The sequence below is a fragment of the Drosophila eugracilis genome, unplaced genomic scaffold, assembly GCF_018153835.1.
Source record: "Drosophila eugracilis isolate 14026-0451.02 unplaced genomic scaffold, ASM1815383v1 contig_2154, whole genome shotgun sequence".
Taxonomy (NCBI): Eukaryota; Metazoa; Arthropoda; class Insecta; order Diptera; family Drosophilidae; genus Drosophila; species Drosophila eugracilis.
Window position 1 is genome coordinate 4,555,541 of NW_024573038.1, and position 14,566 is coordinate 4,570,106.

The window sequence follows — 14,566 nt, forward strand, 5'->3', positions numbered from 1 at the left end:
TTTGAATTTTTATTTTTTATTTGTCGTTTTCCATCAATATCTATAAAAATGCTATTAGTTATATGGTATAGCTAGTAATTTACTGTATTTATTTATATTTAAATTCCCATTTTATATTTAAATGGTTTAAATTACATGCTTCATGAAGTCGTAAAAAGGTCCTACGAAGACGTGTGTAAATAAATATTACATAAAAGAAACATTTTATTAATGCCCAGAGAAGATCGTAAAACCAGTGAAACATTTAATTTTAATATGGTAGGACTTTATTTATTGTACACTTAAAAGTTAGTCATACAAAAACATTGCAAAGGCCACGGTTAAGTCTGTTTTAAAAATTGGGTAGGCAAAAGGGCCATTGGCAAGCTATTTTCGGGATTAAAAATCATCAACAAGATTAGTTAACAACGAATTAAAAGGTAAAATGAACGTTAATAAACGTATTGCATTGAAGTTGTGAGTCTATCAGTTGGTTAACAATAAAAACATTTGTTTACAATTGAAATTGGCTGCCATTAAATTCGAGTAATAAAAGGGCCCTAGGACCAGCCGCCTGTCAGCTTGTGGAAGAGTTCCTCGTTAAGGGTCTGGTTGTTTTCCTTGGAGCGCATCGACATGAAGATGTAGCCACCGATGAACTCGTGTACCACCTTGCAGTCGGCTGAGTGACAAGAGAAGACCACGTTCTCGTCCTCGAACTGGATCATCATGCACTTAATGTTCCAGTTAACATTCCAGGCCTTCATCGTGTTATACCGCCATGTCTTTATGTGATCTCCTGAACTCAGATCCATGCGCATGATGCGATTGTGAGCTACGCCCAGCAGCTCTTCCTTCCGATGTCCATCAAACTTAATGATGAACAGGGTGACTCCGAAGTCTGGCAGCGATCTCCAAGCCTGGATGTACTTCATCTTGGAGTCTAGGGGATTGAGCTCCCTCACGTTGGCATGGGCTTCAAGAATCCGCTGAACTGCCTTGTTGGATAGTTTACGAAGGATCTTGGGTGACAGATAATCAACTGCTTCTACGGATCGAGGATCAATGTTCACATGTATGCCATGCACGGGTCGCTGCATCTGTAGCAGCGAAAGTATACCATCCACTTCACTCTCGTACGAGCTGTCCGCGAGGGATCTTCCCTTGGCCGCCAGTCGACAGGCAGCCATCCACTTAGCATACTGCTGTTCGTTCTCGCAGCGCACCCACACTTCACTGTTGGTTCCGTGTCCACCGTTCGGAGGAACCTCTAGGCGAATCGCATACCTGCCCTGCGAGAGGTTTACATCCGGGTTGACCTCACAGCCTTTCAGGTTAATGCTTATAGCCGGTGCAACGCGACGCGACTCCTCAGCGTTTTTGAACAAGTGCAAATGCAGATCCCGATAGGTGAAGTAATATCGCTTGTAACCACGCAGCGTAAATCTCTGCGGCTTAAGATACCGCAAATAATCCGATAGCTCCGGTATGCGTGTGATATTCCTCGGATCTCCCCCGAAATCGGGTCCCTCCAGAGTGATCTGCAGCTCTTTGAGAGCCGAATCGATTTCATCTTCATTGTCGTTTTCCTGGCTGGATGTTTCAATCCCTGAATCCACAGTTCCACCATGGGGAGAGGAATCTATGTGATGATTAACCTGGAATTGTAAGGCTGCAAACATGAGGCTCTCCTCCTCAGTACAGTCCAGTTCTTCGTTTAACACACTCCATTTAGCCTGCTCGTACAACTGATTAATACGCACCTGGTCGCACCTGGGATTCAGGTCAAAGAAGGTAAAGTACTTGAAGCGAAGGCACAGAGTGTCGTACTCCCGGATGCCCTGTTCCATGATGGACAACGATGAGTCCAGCCAGCCCACATTCAGGCGAGCCTTCTCCACCAGCGACTTGGGGCGCAATTGAAGGGCTCGGACATCCGAGCAGGGTGTGGGCGGTGAGCTGGCCAGATTCTCTTGGAAGTCGCCGAGACTTGAGGAGCTCGAATCGTAGGTGGCATAGCCGAGTTGGCTCTGCTTCCACGTGCCAGGGGAAGGTGTGGGCGGTGCCACGGGCGAACGTGCTCGGTGATTGTGTGGCGACAGTGGAGCACAGAAGAAGGATCCTGGAGCAGAGGGCTTGTCCAAGCTGCCAGTGCTACCGCCTTCTCCGTGAAACGATGTGCTGATAGGCACAAAAGAGTTTGTATCTGCAGCCGGCTGAAGATATGTAGTGCCATCAGGTTCGGCGATGGGCACACGCTTTTGGTGCGGCACCTGAGCAAAGTTTCGTTTAAGGTGCTCCGCCTCGAGAGGTTTGCATAGGGAGAGCTCTTCCGGATAACGGATGTCCAGCTGCTTGCATAGATTCACCACCGCGGAGAAGGTTTTTACGGAATAATCTACCCGACAGTCGAGATATCTTAAGTCAGGAAGTTGCACCCTCAATATCTTGTGCATGGGCGTGAAGTGCAGCAGACTGTCTGCCTGGACACCACACTGATCAAGGGTTAATCTCGTTCTGCTAAGCCATACATTCCTAGCAGGCCACCATAGAGCATGATCCGACCAATCTTTAGGATTCTCTGGATCCACCAACTGCAACATTATCCCTCCAATGTGCTGGTCACCGCGCACGCGCATCGTCTTCTCCAGCGCCAGATCGGTGATGAAGATCCGCAGATTCCATGAGTTCTCGCCGACGTGGATCATGTTTCTGCAGTGATGTCACCTGTCCTACTTTCTGAGGCTTTTCTGGGGCGTTTCTAGGTCGTCCTTGGCTGGGCGCCCACTGTAAAATCAAGAGTTTTCCACCGATCACCGCACAGATGGTCGCCTTATTCTCATTTCCCACACTCTGACGCAATTCACGGGCCGCAAATACTTTGCGATTGCGTTGCCTAGGCTGCAATGATTCCGGATCCGGACAATTGCATCGATTCGTTTCGCTTGCGTAAATAGAGCAATTAAAGAAAATTCAGTCCATTGAAAAAGAAAGCGCCGAAGCAACTGGTTGATCAGTGTGACCAGTTTTTAAATCAGAAAAAAAAGCTATTTCTGTTTAAGGGTTCTCGATAAAAGCTATAGCTAATATCGATTTTTTTTTGCGCACAGAAATGTAAAATTTAAAATTCATTAAAAATATTTTAAATTGAAAAATATGAAGAAAAAACTAAAGTATAAAAAAAGTTATTCTTTTAGATTCTATTTTTATATTTTAACTATTTCAAAAATATTACAAACCTTGATAAACTAAATACAATTTTCTTTTTTAATTTCAGACCAAGGAGTAAACTTCTCTTTAAAAAATAACCATTTTTGTTTTTACTTTCTTACAGCTAATCAGTGAATATTCAAATAAAATGTGTTCCTCATCGTGTTTAATCTTTAAAATAATGTTTCTAATATCATCATCATTACAATAAAATTGAATGACCTAGAACGCTAGTTTGAAAAATTCCGTTAGTAAATAATTTCCAAACGCTGTTGTCGCCTGGCCTTTGGGCTCAAGGTAATCAAATTGAATTTACTTAATTTGAGTTCAATTGGTAATTTTTAAAATTATAGGGAGACACGCAGGGTAACCGCAACAGATGGCTCTCTATAAAAGCGCTGGTCACTGATACGGTTAATAGCATACGATCCATAGGAAAATGGGGCATTCCAGTTTTCGTCTGGCTATGTGGCAAATCTCGTTGGTGGTTGCAGTGATGTGCACCACTTGCATCCGGGTGGAAGGACTACCTCATCCGCCAGCTACCTCAGCGGCACCAATGATGGAAAGGATGGTGGAAAAGGCCTATGACGACAAGTTCGATAATGTTGACCTGGACGAGATCCTAAACCAAGAGCGTCTCTTGATCAACTACATAAAGTGCCTGGAAGGCACTGGGCCTTGCACTCCCGATGCCCAAATGCTAAAGGGTATGTCACAGTCCAATATTACTTAATGGTAATATCCCCACAATCCCTTGTAGAAATCCTACCCGACGCGATCCAAACCGATTGCACCAAATGCACGGAGAAGCAGAGGTATGGTGCTGAAAAAGTGACCCGTCATCTTATCGACAACCGTCCCACGGACTGGGAACGCCTGGAGAAGATTTACGATCCTGAGGGACTCTACCGCATCAAATACCAGGAGATGAAGGCCAAAGGCAATGAGGAGCGTTGATCAACCTTTGCTGTAGGTGTTCTCCATAGTTTTTATTCTTCTTTACCTACCAAATAAACTGCAAAGAAGCTTCAACTTTTAACTTTTTTATAATTTTGGTTATACGAGTAGATTTTTGCAAAAACTTAGAGGAAGTTGATCTTCGAAATTATCAAATAACTGCAGGAATTTCGAAATTTAGCTATTTTTTCCTTACCAGAAAATAAACAAATATATTTTAATAATGGTAAACATTTTGTGTATAACTTATTATATTAACGCCTTGCTAGACAGGGCACAAGTTTTACTGTCTCGATTATCTCATCGATAGACTAGCAATCGGAGGCGCCATGGCAACCAGTTTCAAGGACCCTCGATTCCAGAATAAACCCCAACAACGCAGCAGTCGGCGGAGCAAACAATAAACAATCATCAAACATCAGGCGTAACCACAGCAGCAGGCACTTGGTTTTCAGTTATATTTCGACATCACCTCGCACCGGCTCTCTATCCTTTCTATACACTAAACATCCGAATTAGCCTCTGAAAATTATTAGCTTTTTCCAGCTATCTCAGTGATATCCTGCGGAACAACGGCAGGATCTTAGATGGTATCGCCGCGCAAGCCGGCATCGTCTTACGGTCCAAGAGCACCCCGCTTTGAAGCAAATAACCTGATGGCGTGGGTAGACTTCTTAATACGGGAGTAAACTCATTAAAAACCTATGTTATCCTTTTCTCTAGAGCATCGGCGAAGAGTTGCGAGAGCCTGTTCTCGGCCAGCTCCAGGGAATCGGCCAGTTTAATATACCAGCGGAGCAAGCCACCTCCGCAACAACGTGGCGGAATGAAGGGTTCCAGTGGCAGCCATCAGACGATGGCTTCCCAAAATCACAGCGAGATTCATCAGCGGGTCATGTCGGCAAGGAATCTGCGCGCCAAGACCTTTCAAAATCAATTAGCTGATGCCCAGGCGGAGATCTCAAATCTGGCGCATGAAAATCGCATGCTGCGCACCCTCCACAAACGTCAGTCCTCTGCGCTAAACAAGTACGAGTCCAACAATGCCGAGCTGCCGCAGTTGCTTCACTCCCACGCCGAAGAGCTCCGGGTTTGGCAGACCAAGTACCGGAATCTACAGACCGTCAATAAGGATCTGGAGTTAAAACTCAAGCAGAAGGAGGCCATTATCCTGTCGCTGAGCGATCAGAATAAGCACTACAGCCAGCTAAACAAGGACAAGTATGTAATCGGACCAGGACTTAATTCTTTTATAATTAACATATAAAATAAACCTTTAGAAACCTTGACGAAAGACAGAAACTTCAGGAGAAGCTAAAATCACTGGAACAGCGCTTGGAGGACAAGGATAACGACATGAAGTTGATGGCCCGAAAGGTCCAATTGGAGTCTAAGAACTTCCGCCAGCAGTTGCTCAATGAGCAAAAGAAAGGAAAGGAGGTAATGCTAAAGCTGGAGAAAGCCAAACTCGAGATCAGTGGCTACCGAAAGCTAGAAGAGTATACTGTAAGTAAAACTGGTAGATATATACAACCATATCTGATTTATATTAATTTAGCTTGGAACTGATAAGATTAATCCCTTGTCCGCTGGACGCCGTACAAAGTTAAACGGCGTCACCGAGGATCCGGACAAGATTGACAAACTAGAGAAGTCACTGGAGATGCTGGACAAGGCCATTGAGAGGAACAATCAGAGCGATTTCAACGCCCTAACGGATGTCATGGAGTCGGAATCGTTCTTTGACTTTGAAAAGGACAGTGCAGAGGACAAGAGTAGCGGGCCGAATTCTCCGCCTGGTCACCCAAAACGACAGGCTGGAGGACGTGGGGGCAAGCTCGTTTTACCTCCTGCCACCAATCAGGCAAAGATCGGTCAGAGCCTTAATCGTTCCACTTTAAGCCAAGTGCTTTCTGCCCAGGGAAAGATTCCAGTAGCTTCTGCAAAAGCTAATAAATCTAAGATTGGCATCGGGGCTCCCAAGATGGATAGTGCCCAGGCCAGCAAGCGTCGTGAACCGGAATCCCTATCCAGACTGTCATCCGCTGAGGTAAAACCAAAACAGAAATCTCTAAAATCCCTGGAGTACGAGTACGATGATGACTATGAGCCAGCAGATGTAGATGAAGATGACGATGCTTATGGCTTGATGAACAAGATGTGCGACGAAGGCGATGAGCCCGAGGAGAATAGCGAAGAGAATGCCAACGATGACAGTCTGGTTAAATATGCCTCTTACCTGGACGTCAAGAGCAACGAGTGTGATCCGTTGGAAGAATCGGTGGAGGACGACGAGGAAACTGATGGTCAAAATACGCAGCGCAGCGACGATGAGGTGACATCAATGTTATTCCTTTGTTATTCATATTCTTTAACCTCTTTTGCCAGTCCCAGGATGACAGTGTTCGTGGTCCGCGTCTCAAAGAGAACATGTCCAGCTTGCGTAAGCAGATCTCGGATGACTACAAGGAGCGTGAGAGCTTCCTGAAGACGTTCTGCCGTCAGGCGAGCAACAGCAATATGCGCGACGATCCGGCGCCCAAGAAACGTAACAGCATCGCCACCGGAGCGGCGACCAGTAGCCACATGACCGGCAGTCGTAAGCACGCCCTTTTGGCCGCTTTAAAGACGATCGACGATAACAAGAGCCAGGACTAGAATACACCATGTTAGTTCCACCCATGTCCAGTTCATGTTAGTCCCTAAGCGGTGTTGAGTTATATATATATATTTTTCAAGCTGAGACCGGTGCCTTCGGCCCAGCTGGAGTAGCTGCATCAGCGGCTGGCCAAAAGGCATTGAATCCAGCGGTTGCTGCAGTTGCTCCAGCGCTGGAAGCATGGGAGTTAAGTAAATTTTAATACAAATATATCAGTGTTTGGTGCTTAAGTTAAAGGACTGGGTTTTGGAGAAGGATCTACATCAACATTCTTTTTATATTTTTAAAAACGATTTATTTAGATTTTACATTATATTTTATACAGCAAAATATCTAAGAATTGTCCATACATACGATTTTCAAAAAGCTTCTCCACCTTAACACACAATCAAGTAGACTGCTTTCCTCGCATCTTGCTGATAGCCCGCGACACCTTCTTGCGCAGCTCCTTTTGACGGCGCTCCTTGGAGGCCATCTTCTCCCTTTTCTTCTCGCGGTAGTTCTTGATTCTCTTCTTCATCTCCAAGCGTTCCCGATTCCTCTTAGCCCTATAGTTCGTCTCGATCATCTTCATCATCTTGGCCACCTTCTGCTCGTACGGAGAGTTAACTACTGCAACACGTTCCAACGGCGCCTTGGGGTTCTCCGGTCCAAGCTTGGGCTTGTCCTTGTACGGCAAAGCCCTTTGAAGGGCCTTGGGTATTTTGAGTGGCCTAAAGATCTTTTCCTTGCGCACGACCTCCGTGTACATACTGTCCGGCTGGGCTTCGTTCTGCATTGCTCTCTCCCGTTTAAGCTGACCCAACGTCTTCATGCCCTGCCACTGGCTCTTCTGCTCCAGCGGTAATAGCAGTGAGGTCACCGGAGCATAGAACCGAGGAACTTCCACGCGGAACCAAGTGCGGCAAAAGACTATGTCGCTCATAAGAATCTTGTCCTCGAAGGTAGCGCGATAGGATCCCTCGGGCGTGTGATGAGCCTTCTTAATCTGTCCACGTATTCCAGAGACGGTTTTGATCTTGGCTCCTTCAAACTTGGCCACTTCCAGCGAAGAGTTGAACATGTCCTTCACAAAAGCTGTCTTCTTGTAGATCTTAAAAGGATGTCCCACTAGCTTGAGCTTCTTCATGATCTGTGAGGATTTGTCCAGCTCGGTGACACAGCCAGTGGCTGCTATCCGGAAGCCCAGCCGACGCATTTCCTCCTGATCCTGACGCACAGTCTGCAATGCTAGGAAGCCAGTATTTTGTGGAGTAATTGGACCCCAGAAGGTCATGCTGCAGGTGACATGGTTGGGCGTATACTTGAGGTATCGCTGACGGAAATTGTCCTCCACCTTAGCATAGATGGCCACGGTTTGGAAACGGCGCCAGCCCATGGAAATGATTAAAGGATCACCAGTTTTAAGGATCTTCTTGTACCAACGGTGCTTCTTCACCTTGCAGTTGACATAGCCAACGTTCTCCTCAGTCATATTTAAGGCACCAACAAGGACGGGATAACTGGCATCGAAATTTTCCACAAACTCGGCGGGGAGATGCTTAAATCCTAAGCGGACGTAAAGACCCGGTCGGTAGCCTTCGATCTGGATGCGGAACTCATTGTCCAGGTGGGCAAACTCGCTTTTATTCAGCTCGCTCTGCCGCTGAGCTTCCGCCTTAAGGTCTTCGTAGAATGAGTGATCGCCGGTAATACGTCCGGTATCCTCTTCGCCCTTGCCCTCGCCGCTGTTGTCATACTCCGCATCAAACTTGGCCTTTAACTTTAGTTTTTTAGCCATCAGTTCTGCCTTGGTGAGGTTTTCCTCCTCCACGCGGGTAAGTTTGCGTTTGGCTGCTCCAGCTTCTCCAGGTTTCGAACTCTCTTCATTCGACTCCGCGTCATTTTCGTCTGTCTTAGGTTTGCCACTGTGCTGCTCACCCGTTTCCAGATCTTCAAAGTCCCCATATACCTCGCTATCGGCGTCACTCATGTCGTCCATCTTTAACAGATTCTCTGCATCCTCGCTGGCCTTCCATTTGCCGGTAACGAAGCAGTTCTTAATAAGATCTTTATTGCCTTCCGACAGCCAATCACGAGTGGCATCTGTTCATAAAATATTATTATATCATAAAATCATTACAGACTTATCGTAAAAACTTACCACCCTGATACTCGAAGAAACATCGCTCGTCCTTATCCCTGATGTCCTTGTCCGATTGTTGCTGAGTCTGCTTTTTAGCTGCCACCCGGAAAAGCCCACCTAGCTCCTCTTCGGAGTCTTCATTTTCTTCTGCTTCCGCCTCTTGTCTGTTTCGTTCACCTTGATTATAAACACCGTAAACAAGGCGCATCAGGTTCTTGGATTCCGAATGACGTTGAAGGAAAGCGTCACGAGCCTTCTGGGCCAGGTTTGTCTTCCAGCTCATGTTGCTGGCAAGGACGCGAGCCTCCTCATCGTCAGAATCGGATTCATTGGCAGTTTTTACATTCCCCAGACTTTGATACTCCTCGTCGCCAGAAGAAGCATCCTCCTGCTCATCATCTTCTTCGCTGTTCTCGCCACGCCAATCGTCAGCACCAAACTCATCCTGTTCATCCTCACTGTCAGCAGCATCCAAACCAGAATCCTCGGCTTCTTCATCATCTTCGCTGCTTTCTTCCCCCTCCTCCTCACCGTCGTCCTGATCATTACGGAAATCCTTTGACTTGATTGGCATGGCATCAGAGAAAAGACGGAACTCCTGCTGCTCCATCTGCTCATCAATGGTGGCCTTCTTATCGATCAGCTTGCTGACGAGTTCCGCCTGCTCGGCAGCCTCGGCGGACTGTTCTTGCTCCTTGTGCGAATGGGAACCCTGCAGCTCGATATATACTGCATCCTTGTCGTAGACAATACCTCCGACGCCGGACATGGGGGCGTACAGCAAACGCTCCTTCTCTAACAAACTACGTTTCTTTTCTGTTCCAGGTAGAGGACAAGGATCGGGTATGGCGCTCAACTCATCGATGCGAGCATCTCCCAGTCCAGCAATGTGAACCATGTGCTCCTGCTTCAATGGTACTCCTCTGACATAGCCGTAGAGTACAACCTCCCGATCGCATTTGGGGTCCCTGCGCACTCGATCCGTGTTTGTGACATCCTCTAGACGATCCACAAGCAGATAACTATGTGCTCCTCGCCACTGCAGCGGCCTAAACTTCATCACAGAGATAAAGCGTCCCAGGTTCTTCACTTCATTTCGCAAGTACTCGCCATGGAGAAGACCCGAAAGGTAGAAAAGCTTGGCGCCATCATAGACTTCCGTCCAGAAACGGTGCTTCAGCTCCTTCTTGCGTTTCCTTAGCTGCTTAGGATTCTTGATCATGTCCAGGTGTGTAAGCACACCCATAATCTTTGGCATGCCGTGCACCTGGCAAATGTTCAAAAACTCGAAGATCTCCATCTCAAATCCGTAGCTCGCGTCGCAAAGCAACAAAACCAGATCGGCGCATTTGGCCACATCGATCATAGAGTTGACATCGTTGTTACATTCAAGTAGGGTTATCCGACGCTTTTTGGAGGTCACAATGGTAATAGGGCCCTTAATATCGGTGACATTGGTGCGGGTGAAACTCTTGATCAAGTCCTTGATCAGCGTTGTCTTGCCCACTTTGGGCGGACCCACCACTGCAATCAGGACGGGTGGTGGTACGTCTGGAGTTTGATCAACAACCGGAATATGCTGCTTTTTGGCCGTAAGGTCCTCCTTGCGCCGAAAGTTCCTCTCTGCCCGCTGCGCTGAGTTGATAGCGAATGCCTTGGGATTCCTCTGCCTAGCGGTCAACTCTGGATCTTTTTGGTTGGATTCTTTTTTGGCCTTCAGCTTTTTCTTATCCGCCTTTACGCCGGACTGGCGGGCGCGGTGCTGCTTGCGCTTGTCCTGGCCGGCATCGTCGGCCATAGTTAAAGCGAATTTAAGGCTTAAATTATCAAATTATTCGCTGTTTACGCGCTGCACGTGGAGGACAGTGTGACCGAATAACGTCGATAAAATAATGTAATGTCGCCTATTACAATATTTGAAATTAAAGTCTTTAAAACTTTTACTAAATAATTATTTTTATAGTAATTTTGAAAATATTTCGAGTACAAATAGAAATTAGAACTAAATGGAACGTGACAAAAGAAAACAAATCTATAACAGCTTTCAAGGTTGTAATGCCTATGGGTAACATTTTGATACTGCTTAAGAAAATAAAACAAACATATAGGGACTTACAATTTTATTCTTGTCAGAATAAGCTATATAGTGTTCTGGGATACATCTGTCTATTAATTGGAATGCTTTTTATTTATAGAATTCATTTTTATATTGTGATCGTATCATCCATCCCTATTCGAATATTTCAGAGGGCCATCACTAGCCAGGGAGCAGTAGCGGCGTTTCGCGGTGAGCGCTTTTTCGGTATTTCGCCTCATACACGGTCACACCACCGCACTGTGGATTTTTCGCAATTTGATATTAATTTTATTTAATCGGATCGAGCAAAATGTTTCTCACACAAGTCTGCAAGCCCTAGGCACTTGCTTTAAGTTCAACTACAGTCGGTTTGCTGGTGCAGCCCTTCACCTACGCAGGTGAAAAACGTAGAGAAACGACCAGAGCCCTGGTGAAACAGAGGCGGCGAAGGAGTGTCGTTGAAGAGGGAGGAGCAGAGGCGGCGAAAGGCAAAAGTCTTTTAAGGCGAACTAACACAAAAGCCAGGTAACTTAAGGTAAATTCAGGGAAATTGGGGACAGCTGAGATTTTCGGCCGGCAGAGAATGGGGTAACTACTAGGGGGGAATGGCTGGGTGTCGGAGGATTGTGGGTGGTGGTACCCTTTCGGTTTGCAAAATCCTCGTCCGCGCCCGCCGACCTTGCCCTTCTATCGATTTCCGAAAAATTGCATCAAGCCAGATGCACAAAAAATCACAGCTGAAGGTTAAACTTTTGTATCGGATCAGGGCCAAAATCAAATACCACCACCATCTCTATTCTTTGTTCTTTAGAAGGCGTAGAACAAATAAAGAATAAAGACAACCCAGCTCCTATATATATATATAAATGTATATATGTATATTTATTTCTTTATATATATGCATTGCTAAAAATCGACAAGCATACATTGTTTTTTGTAATATATGCTCAGAATATATGTATATATACTCACATGGCCATTTACCTTTGCTTTTGCAGCCATGGAGAGTCCTTGTGAATCTGAAAGTTCGCTGGATGGCGGCACCATGCTCCCCCCGAGTCCAGTTTCCCGAGAGCAGCTCCAGAAGAGGATCGAATCGCTGACCCAGCAAAACAAGTGAGTCACCCTCGTTTAATGCATTTCCATTTTCCCTGAATTCATATGATCCTATGCTTCTAGGGTGCTGAAAGCTGAGCTGGACACTTTCAAGACCAAGTGCAAGGTGGTACAGGAGGAGAATCGCTGCCTCAAACAGGCCTCTGTCATCATTGTACGTATACTTAAAATCTATGATCACTTTTGTACATGCTGCCACCGTGTTTCTAGAAACGATAAATCATTAATTAATTAATAGTTTTCTATTTTGAAAAGAAAAGACTATTCAATATTAAATTCGAAATACATCCCAATTATCTTATAAAAATCTAAATTTGTTTCCACAATTCACAGCAAGCCAAAGCCGAGCAGGAGGAGGAGTATATCTCAAACACGCTACTAAAGAAGATCCAGGCGCTTAAGAAGGAGAAGGAGACATTAGCACACCACTACGAGCGCGAGGAGGAGTGCCTGACCAACGATCTCTCCCGGAAGCTCGACCAGCTGCGACAGGAGAAATGCAAGCTGGAGCAAACACTCGAGCAAGAGCAGGAGTGCCTTGTTAACAAGCTCATGCGCAAAATTGAAAAGCTCCAGGCGGAGACTGACAACAAGCAGACAAACCTCGAACAGCTCCGTCGTGAAATGGTCGAGCTGGAGAACACACTAGAGCAGGAGCAGGAGGCTCTCGTGAACAAGCTGTGGAAGCGTATGGATAAACTGGAGACAGAGAAGCGTTCGTTGCAAATCAAGCTGGATCAGCCCGTCTCCGATCCGACCACGCCACGAGACATCTCAAACAATGCCCATGCTAACGGCGGCGATACGGCCACCAGTTTGAGTGCTCACATCCAGACTCTGCGCTCGGAAGTGCTGCGTTATCGTTCGGATTTGGCCGCTGCCCAGAAAGAGGCCACCATCAAAACGCAGCAGTATGCACAGGAAGAGAAATCCATACGGGAGGAGAATGCCCGCTTGCAGCGTAAGCTAAAGCAGGAGGTGGAACGTCGGGAGGCCCTGTGCCGGCACCTTTCCGAGTCGGAATCCTCACTAGAGATGGATGAGGAGCGCTTTTACAACGAAAACCTGATGGCTGGCGGTTCCTTTGCAGTAGCAAATGCGGCAGCGGCGGCCGCAGCATCGGCTGTCAGTGCCCAGCGGCAGCGCACCATCAGTAGTCCCGTCTCCCACAGTCCCTCGAGCAGCCGGCCCCTCAGTCCGGGCAATGCGGTACAAAACCGTTGCTACGCCTGCGGCCAGCTTGTGGTGAGTTTGGTATGAACGTTTTCAGTTTCAAGTTTTAAAATATTTTATTTGTAGAATCGTCGTGCTAGCGAACGCTTTATCAAGCCAGCACTGCCAACGCCCATGCTGGGCCTAAACACTTCCGCACCCAATGTGCTTACATCTACGAACCCCCTGCTCGGCATCATGGGCACCGGCGGCAGCTCCTCTTCGTCGGCTTCTGTGTCAGCTGGGAATGCCGCAGGCGGCTTTCTCTCGAATTTAGGCGGCGAACGCCTTAGTTTGGGTTCGATGCCTTCGTCTGGCGGCAGTGCCACCTTTCTGGCTGGAGGGGGTGGAGGAGGACTGCTGGCACAGCTCACCGGTAACTCCAGTGCATCGTCGTCGTCGTCCAATTTGATGAACATCAGCCTGAACAACTCGTCCAGCGGCAACCTGGTCAACAGTAGCAGCAACTCCTCACTGTCGGCGTTCACGCCAACCAATCCGCCCAGCTCGGCGGCCACGGCCTTCATCCAGCCAGCCAGTCCAATGGACACGTCCACCTGCAAGGATTAGGAGGATGCAGGTGCTCTGCCACCGGGATACAGAAGGAGGTCATGACTTATTTTCACTTTCACACACTACACGAAAACACACACTATATTCATAAACACGCACGCATGCAAGCCACCAGTTTAACGACGGTAAAAAAGTAAGAAAACATAGAGAAAAGTTGAGAAAGTAACTATCGTAAGCTTCTCCAAGGCGCGACTCAAAGTCGCCTCATTTATATATGGTTAATATGTATATGTATGTTCTATTTGATCAAAATCTCTTAAAAAACCTTTCAATATTGGAATTCCTAAGCGAACGAATATTTAACGCTAATGTTTAAGATTTAAATGTTTTCTACTTTCGCTCGGTTCCAGTTAAAGTTAAGTGAAACACATCTGATAATGAGGATTTGGAGGATATAGAGGATTTAGAGGAGGAGGATGGACAGCACACGCTAACCAGATCGTATGAATTTATAAAAACAGTGAATTCTATTCATGTCGAAACCATTTTCCCACAATTCCTTTGCATGTGGGTCTAAAAATTTTGAAGTATGTTTATGTAAGCCAACAAAAATAAAGTTCAACAATTTAAAATTAAAACAACTTGCTGAATACTGTTTAAAATTCAGGTTAATGGTTATTTGCTTGATAATAATTTTTTTAAGCTTTTGGGCTTA

The 14,566-nt window shown here is 46.3% G+C and overlaps 5 protein-coding genes across 7 annotated transcripts; 3 read left to right on the plus strand and 2 right to left on the minus strand.

The window, feature by feature from the left end:
* Positions 1–263: 263 nt before the first annotated feature.
* Positions 264–2,992, minus strand: LOC108114205 (unc-112-related protein). The gene is made up of 2 exons (XM_017225024.2): positions 1,743–2,992; positions 264–1,637 (listed from the first exon to the last, which is right to left on the minus strand). Exons 1-2 carry the CDS (start codon positions 2,685–2,687, stop codon positions 540–542), a joined length of 2,043 nt encoding a protein of 680 aa, XP_017080513.1. The 5' UTR covers positions 2,688–2,992; the 3' UTR covers positions 264–539.
* Positions 2,993–3,605: 613 nt separating this feature from the next.
* LOC108114208 (putative odorant-binding protein A10) lies at positions 3,606–4,224 on the plus strand. Its single transcript, XM_017225028.1, has 2 exons — positions 3,606–3,899; positions 3,953–4,224. Exons 1-2 carry the CDS (start codon positions 3,629–3,631, stop codon positions 4,147–4,149), a joined length of 468 nt encoding a protein of 155 aa, XP_017080517.1. The 5' UTR covers positions 3,606–3,628; the 3' UTR covers positions 4,150–4,224.
* Positions 4,225–4,548: 324 nt separating this feature from the next.
* LOC108114206 (glutamic acid-rich protein) lies at positions 4,549–7,034 on the plus strand. Of its 2 annotated transcripts, none has more exons than XM_017225026.1 (5): positions 4,549–4,810; positions 4,873–5,370; positions 5,430–5,655; positions 5,708–6,484; positions 6,544–7,034. In XM_017225026.1, exons 1-5 carry the CDS (start codon positions 4,737–4,739, stop codon positions 6,805–6,807), a joined length of 1,839 nt encoding a protein of 612 aa, XP_017080515.1. In that variant the 5' UTR covers positions 4,549–4,736; the 3' UTR covers positions 6,808–7,034. The 2 variants fall into 2 exon arrangements, with proteins under 2 accessions (XP_017080515.1, XP_017080514.1); XM_017225025.1 differs by having other exon boundaries at positions 4,553–4,810; positions 6,538–7,034.
* A 54-nt stretch (positions 7,035–7,088) lies between these two features.
* LOC108114204 (ribosome biogenesis protein BMS1 homolog) lies at positions 7,089–10,804 on the minus strand. The gene is made up of 2 exons (XM_017225023.2): positions 8,952–10,804; positions 7,089–8,893 (listed from the first exon to the last, which is right to left on the minus strand). The coding sequence occupies exons 1-2, from the start codon at positions 10,729–10,731 to the stop codon at positions 7,197–7,199; spliced, it is 3,477 nt and encodes a 1,158-aa protein (XP_017080512.1). The 5' UTR covers positions 10,732–10,804; the 3' UTR covers positions 7,089–7,196.
* Positions 10,805–11,225: 421 nt separating this feature from the next.
* LOC108114683 (coiled-coil domain-containing protein 6) lies at positions 11,226–14,492 on the plus strand. Of its 2 annotated transcripts, none has more exons than XM_017225775.1 (5): positions 11,226–11,545; positions 12,009–12,126; positions 12,190–12,280; positions 12,460–13,371; positions 13,426–14,492. In XM_017225775.1, exons 2-5 carry the CDS (start codon positions 12,011–12,013, stop codon positions 13,906–13,908), a joined length of 1,602 nt encoding a protein of 533 aa, XP_017081264.1. In that variant the 5' UTR covers positions 11,226–11,545; positions 12,009–12,010; the 3' UTR covers positions 13,909–14,492. The 2 variants fall into 2 exon arrangements, with proteins under 2 accessions (XP_017081264.1, XP_017081263.1); XM_017225774.1 differs by having other exon boundaries at positions 11,226–11,535.
* Positions 14,493–14,566: the final 74 nt, after the last annotated feature.

Bases quoted from the DNA above. Each gene is read 5' to 3' on its own strand.
- LOC108114205 (XM_017225024.2), bottom strand. From the start codon at position 2,687: ATGATCCACGTCGGCGAGAACTCATGGAATCTGCGGATCTTCATCACC. The intron at 1,638-1,742 runs GTGCGTATTAAT...TTACAATTCCAG, and splicing joins TGAATCCCAGGTGCGACCAG to GTTAATCATCACATAGATTC.
- LOC108114208 (XM_017225028.1), top strand. From the start codon at position 3,629: ATGGGGCATTCCAGTTTTCGTCTGGCTATGTGGCAAATCTCGTTGGTG. The intron at 3,900-3,952 runs GTATGTCACAGT...AATCCCTTGTAG, and splicing joins CGATGCCCAAATGCTAAAGG to AAATCCTACCCGACGCGATC.
- LOC108114206 (XM_017225025.1), top strand. From the start codon at position 4,737: ATGGTATCGCCGCGCAAGCCGGCATCGTCTTACGGTCCAAGAGCACCC. The intron at 4,811-4,872 runs GTGGGTAGACTT...CCTTTTCTCTAG, and splicing joins GAAGCAAATAACCTGATGGC to AGCATCGGCGAAGAGTTGCG. The intron at 5,656-5,707 runs GTAAGTAAAACT...ATATTAATTTAG, and splicing joins GAAAGCTAGAAGAGTATACT to CTTGGAACTGATAAGATTAA.
- LOC108114204 (XM_017225023.2), bottom strand. From the start codon at position 10,731: ATGGCCGACGATGCCGGCCAGGACAAGCGCAAGCAGCACCGCGCCCGC. The intron at 8,894-8,951 runs GTAAGTTTTTAC...TTTTATGAACAG, and splicing joins TTTCTTCGAGTATCAGGGTG to ATGCCACTCGTGATTGGCTG.
- LOC108114683 (XM_017225775.1), top strand. From the start codon at position 12,011: ATGGAGAGTCCTTGTGAATCTGAAAGTTCGCTGGATGGCGGCACCATG. The intron at 12,127-12,189 runs GTGAGTCACCCT...CTATGCTTCTAG, and splicing joins TCGCTGACCCAGCAAAACAA to GGTGCTGAAAGCTGAGCTGG. The intron at 12,281-12,459 runs GTACGTATACTT...CACAATTCACAG, and splicing joins AACAGGCCTCTGTCATCATT to CAAGCCAAAGCCGAGCAGGA.